The sequence below is a fragment of the Elephantulus edwardii genome, unplaced genomic scaffold (assembly GCF_000299155.1).
Source record: "Elephantulus edwardii isolate Elephantulus edwardi_28Jun2011 unplaced genomic scaffold, EleEdw1.0 scaffold00113, whole genome shotgun sequence".
Taxonomy (NCBI): domain Eukaryota; kingdom Metazoa; phylum Chordata; class Mammalia; order Macroscelidea; family Macroscelididae; genus Elephantulus; species Elephantulus edwardii.
The window spans coordinates 9,388,267-9,394,352 of record NW_006399863.1 but is presented as its reverse complement, the minus strand read 5'-3'; the positions used below and the strand labels follow the sequence as shown (position 1 = coordinate 9,394,352).

Genomic DNA, 6,086 nt, shown 5'->3' with positions numbered 1-6,086 from the left:
GTTCATTAAAACTAATAAAATTTAATAATAATAATTAAAAAATCCACAAAAAAACCCCCAAAAACTAAATATCATACTCACTTAAAAAAAAAAAAAATGCTTTGAAAACATACCGATTCATCCTTCTTGCCCTTTCCAATACTTCAAACATATGCTCTTGAAATAAATCAAGCCGCCGGTAGCGATTATTTTCAACATTTTTCCTAATTATGTCAAAAGTAAGGGGAAGTTTGTTTGGAAAGCTGGGGTCCACAGCAGGAATTTCTGCTAAGGAATCACTGTAGCATCTTCCTTCATCATCTTGATGACTCATGACCGACACAAAGAGATTGTGAATAAGTTCCTGAATCAGCAAGGTCACGTTTGGAACATGAGAGTCCTCATCTCCCTCCAAGTCCCTACGCGTTTCAAGAAGGACTTTGTGGAGGACAAGGGCATCTTTATAGATCAGGGACTCAGGCTCATTGTATGTGCAGGCGTTGTTAAACATCATAACAAAGTCTTCAACCATGGAGTCTATATCTTGGTACTTGTTGGCCATCATATGGCTTCGAATTTTTTCCATGTCCATAGGCTTTTTGATGGTCAGATAGTAGTCGGGTAGTTCAGACCTAGAAGGAAGCCTCAGAAAAATGGCACTGAGGCGGCGACCCCGCTTATCAGTGTAGTTCTTCACAGCCTCATAGACTTCATTTAGTTTCTGTTGCATTGGAGTCATGTATTTTGACTTTTTGGGAGAAATGCCACTCTTCCTACCTAAAGGAAGAGATTTCATGTTAATGGACCAAATTAAATAAATGCTTTAAATTTACATAGTGCTGGTCTTACAGCCTAAAGAAAGTGACTAGTTTAAAAAGTATGCTTTTTAAAACATAGTAATTAGTATACATCTAGTAAACTTTTCGGATAATAGCAGAGAGGAAAAACAAAAAAAACACTAATTTATTTTTTTTAATCATTATTTTGTGTATGTACCGTCAAATCGGATCTGACTGTACAGGAAGAGATTGCCCTTCCTTCTCCAGCAGAGCATCTGGTGGATTCAAACCACATACCTCTGGGATTGCAGTGCAGCAGCTTCTTGCCGCTAGGTCACCAGAGCTCCCCCCAAAATTATTTTTAATAATCATACTTCTGGTGGAAGGGTAAGCATGGGTATGCTGAGATAGCAAAACATAAAGTGGAATAAAGTAAATGAGTAGATGTATGACACACTAATTCTATCATCTCTGGTATGATAACTAAGATTTTCTTCACGGGGAAAAAAGTGATAGAGGAGATTCAACAAAAACTTGCTTTGAATTGCAATTAAATTATCAGTATGAACTTACAATGTTTCTTATCTTTAAATGTAAACAACACACACAGGTGTAGAGTTCATAGCTCTGTTCACTAAAAATGTCTATAAATAACGACCAACCCAATATCAGGATACCTTGTATTATAGTTTTGAAATATTCATTTCCATTAAAATATCAGGGCTTTTTGGCAGGTGGATGATTCTCAGTATGTACAAAATGAGCCTGACAATTAATTAAATACCAGACAGTGCATAATTTTTTTAAAACATTTTTATTATTTTGTGTGTGTGTACCGTCAAAACAGATCTGACTGGTATAGGAGGAGACTGCCCCTCCTTCTCCAGCAGAGCATCTGGTGGATTTAACTGTGTGCCTCTGGGATTATAGTGCAGCTTTCTTGCCACTAGGCTACCAGAGCCTCCTTAGACAGTACATAATTTACTAGTAACTTCTTACTACAGCCAAGTCAAAAGAACACAGGAGCCAGTCAATTACAGTGCATTAAATTCAGCAATATATTATAATCTAGGAGTTCTTAAGAGTACATACTAGATAAACAAAATAACTAGGTAAATAATGGCAGACTGTTAGTAAACAAATTCTGGATGAATCAAAAGTTCTTTCTATGGAAGGAACTATTACAGCTGATAAATGCGCAAGGAATGATAAAATTAAACTAGTGCACTGCCAATGCAAAGGCATGCTGTTTGAACCCAACAGCTATGTTGTGGAAGAATGACGGGCAATCTCCTCCCATGTGATTGACTGTTTCTGAAAACCTGCTTAAGGTCTGCTGTGAGTCTGTTTTGAATCAAGGACAATGTGTTTGAATTTCTAAGATAGAAAATAAGAGAGCTATTGGTTAAGAAAATGTGTCCATCTCTTAAAGATGCATGCTAAATTATATAGATGTGAACTGACATACGGAAATGTTCTAAATAATTTAGGAAGATTAAAAACAAAAACTCCTCTCAAAACAACCAAAGCAGGGTGCTCTGGTGGCCCAGTGGCAATAAACTGCACTGCAATCCCAGAGGCGTGTGGTTTGAATCCACCAGATGCTCTACAGGAGAAGAAGGGGAAGTCTAGTCCTGTACCAGTCAGATCCGATGCACGTGCACACACAAATTTAAAATAAAAACCACAAAAAAACACACAACCAAAAGCAAAAGGACCAAAATGAGAGAAGGGGGTTTTCCTGGATAGCAGGTACAACAGTAGTTTACTGTACTAGTCCTTATATTTGGCCATGTTTAAAAAAGTTCATCATAAAAAAGAACAGAAATAAAAATGAAATAAACATTTCACACTAGAAATCCTTTTCTCCGGACTCTGAAATGTAGATGTATGCACTTACTTATTTTTTTCTTAAATTTTATTTTTTATTCTTTTTTGTGCGTGTACTGTCAAATTGGATCTGACTAGTACAGGAGGAGATTGTCCCTCCTTCTCCAGCAGAGCATATGGTGGATTCAAACTGTGCACCTCTGGGAATGCAGTGTAGCTTCTTGCCACTAGGCCACCAGAGTGCCTGTATGCACTTACTTATTATGAAATAATAATAATAAAAAAATAATAATAAAATCTGTTTAGTTTTTACCACCGCTTTCGAGTCCACACTCCCAGGACAGCCAATGTATGATGGATGGGTAGCTCTATAACCTCTCACATTCTCAGTCCAGTAAGATCTGCGATGATATATTCTGATTCTGGCAATTAAAAACAAACTTTCCAGAAAAGGGGGAGGGGAGAAGGAAGAAGAAAAGAAAAAGAACTCTGCCACCCTTCTCTTCCAGGAATCACAAAACCAAACCCAAATGCACTGCTGTGCAGCTGATTTCAACTCACTGCAACCCAATGGGACAGAGCACAACTGCCTCATTTAAAAAAAAAAAAGGGAGCCCTGGTGGCGTAGTGGCAAGACGCTGCACTGCAATCCCAGAGGTACGTGGTTCAAATCCACCAGATGCTCTGCTGGCGAAGGAGGGGGCAACCTCCTTCTGTACCACTCAGACCTAATTTGATGATACACATTGAAAAACTAAAAAAAGAAAGGAAAAAAAAAGAACAATAGGTAAAAGCTTTGAGGATTAAATTTTCATTCTTCAAAGTTTAGTTAAAATGTCATAAAAGAGAGTACTTAACAGGAGGGGAGAAACAATGCAAGACTGGTTGTGCCCACCACTAGCACTGACAGCACAACATGTAACACACCATACCATCAGAGCTCTATATGTTCAACAACTGATTTAACATTATTTTAGCAAATCAGTTCTCTATCCATGCTGAACTAAACACAGGGTCAAGCTTCCTTACTCAGCTTAAGTTTGGGTGAGGCCAGGTCATCGTCGTCAGGAAGGGGGCCCAGTTCTTTCCGTTTATCCTTGAGCAACTTCTCCAGGATGTGTGCATCATTGTATACCTACATTGCACAAAGATTTAGTTATTCTCTAAAAGAACTTATTAAAATATAGCATAATTCATAAAGAAGTTTTGAAACACAGTTTATTATAAGTGGGAGCTTAAAAAAATCCACCATCAAAAACCAAGCTCAGGTACATTTCCCATCCACTCAGGTTCAGCTGACTCCAGCCCACTGTATCCCTGTAGAGCAGAGCAGAACTGCCCATAGCATTTCTAATCTTTATGGCAATAAATCATAGTATCTTTCTCCTGTGGAGAGGTTGTTGTTGTGTACCATCGAGCTGGAACCAACCCTAAGCTGACTGGCCAGCATGTTTTCAAAGGCAGTAATTGCAAGATTGTCTTCCATCCTTCTCTGGCAGAGCAGCCGGTGGATTCGAACCACATGCCTTTGGGACTGCTGCACAGATTCTTACCACTAAGTCACCAGAGGATAATGGGTTCCAACTGCAAATTCCCCTACGTTAGTAGCCAAGTACTTAAATGTTATGCCAACAGGGCTCCTCAGAATTTCTACAGAGTAATAAAAACACATCTCTGTAGAATGGGCCTGGGTCCCAGTTTGTTTGCTTGCTTAAGCTTGCTTCCAGGATGACTGAAATATGCACACATATATCAAAGCTTAAGAATCAATGTAAAACTGGAGGGTTTTTAAAAAAAAATTATTTTATTAATTTTAATGAACATTTACAGAGATTTTGGATTTCCATTCATTCATTGTTGCACTAAAACTGGAGGTTCTAATGGACATTCAACACATTTCCACATACTGTTATCTTACAAAATGTTTCTCTTCTGCTGAAGCCGCAAGGTAGCAGCTCTTTTAATGGAAATGAGACCATTAAAAATATCTGACAGCTGGAGAGTGGTATCTCAAATACTGTTAAATCCCAAATCTATGCCCATAAAGAGTAAACTCAGTCTGGAATCTAAAAATCTGTAGAAAAGGTAACAATCTGGCGTGATCACTATGGAAGGCAGTACGGCGCTTTCTCAAAAAGTTGTAAAAAGAAATACCATTTGACCCAGCAATGCCACTACTGGGAATATACCCCAAAGAAACCATAACAACCCAAGTGCATATCAACAAAATGAATGGATAGAGAAGCTGTGGTATATTCACACAATGTAATACTATGCTGCACTGAAAAACAAGGAATTCATGAAATATTATGCAAAATGTGTGACCCTGGAGGACATTATGCCGAATGAAATATCTCAGTCATAAGAGGACAAATACTGCATAGTGCTACTGTTGTAGAACTGGTCTGACACCAGAGTTGGGGGGAAATGAATAAGAGGGGATAAATAATGTATACGGCATAGAAACAGATGAGGGAGAGAACTGTTTAGGAGGAATATATGAGGAGGTATTATTGTCATGATAAGAGTCCAGAATGAAAGCTGCACAGTGGAGTATATGGGGTGTGGGTGTGGGGGGTGGGGCACTGGGTACAGTAATTATATAACAATGAAATACTTTTTTCTAACTTTTCAAAGAGAATAGCAAACTGGATGGAAGGGGTGGGCACGGAGGAAAGTGTATAACAATGAATGAATGGAAATCCAAAGTCTCTGTAAACTTTCATTAAAATGAACAACAACAAAAGGTTAACAATCCCAGTATAACCTCTCTGAAGAGAGACACGAGGGAGCTCACAGGTTGCCAAGAATTAAAGGTGCTCTCCTAACGGCCTCATTGCACAGCTGCCTTGTCCTCTTTCTCCAGCAAGGCTGTCTTCCTTTGTCTATCAGCACATGTCACCTGAGAGTATAAGTAGCCTCTCTTCTTTGGTTACCTCTCTTAAGAGGTGCTTTTTTCTTTACCAGTGATAAACAAATAGTATGATTTGGTGATACCATGAAGAGTGTAAACTCTTCCGACAAAGAATCATTTCTCTGATTCACTAGCACCCTGACTGCCTACTTTATGTATATACAAACAGCATATATACTTTATGCATATATGCAACAGCAGAAGAACAGAACTGACTGGAAAATGTTCTTTTATTTCCGGAAATTTATAAAGTATATGAGATTGAAAAATACCAAAGAAGTATGTCTCATCAGAATGATAAAGAAGTGAAAACCAAGATGCTTCATACCAGAATGTTGCTGTTGTTGCTATGTGCTGTAGAGTCGCCTGCGACTCATAGCGACCCTACGTACAACAGCCCTAAAGTCCGCTCTGTCCTGTGCCAATCGCACTGTCTCTGACACTCCCATCCCAATTATCCCAGTCACTGAATCAATCCACCTCTTAGAGGGCCTTCCTCTCCTGTGCTGTCCCCTCCACCCTCCCAAGCATGATGTCCCTCTCTAAGGACCGGTCTCTCCTCACAACATGCCCAAAGTATGTTA

At 39.0% G+C, this 6,086-nt stretch overlaps 1 protein-coding gene across 9 annotated transcripts in view; it reads right to left on the bottom strand.

Annotated features, from left to right (window-relative positions):
* The window catches only part of PBRM1 (polybromo 1), a 116,884-nt gene that overhangs the window by 43,921 nt on the left and 66,877 nt on the right, over positions 1 to 6,086 (bottom strand). For all 9 annotated transcript variants that reach the window (XM_006892245.1, XM_006892242.1, XM_006892247.1 and 6 more), the window contains 2 exons: positions 3,618 to 3,723; positions 114 to 756 (listed from right to left, as the gene is read on the bottom strand). In XM_006892245.1, coding sequence (XP_006892307.1) covers positions 114 to 756; positions 3,618 to 3,723 — 749 coding nt within the window. The remainder of the gene's footprint in view (positions 1 to 113; positions 757 to 3,617; positions 3,724 to 6,086) is intronic.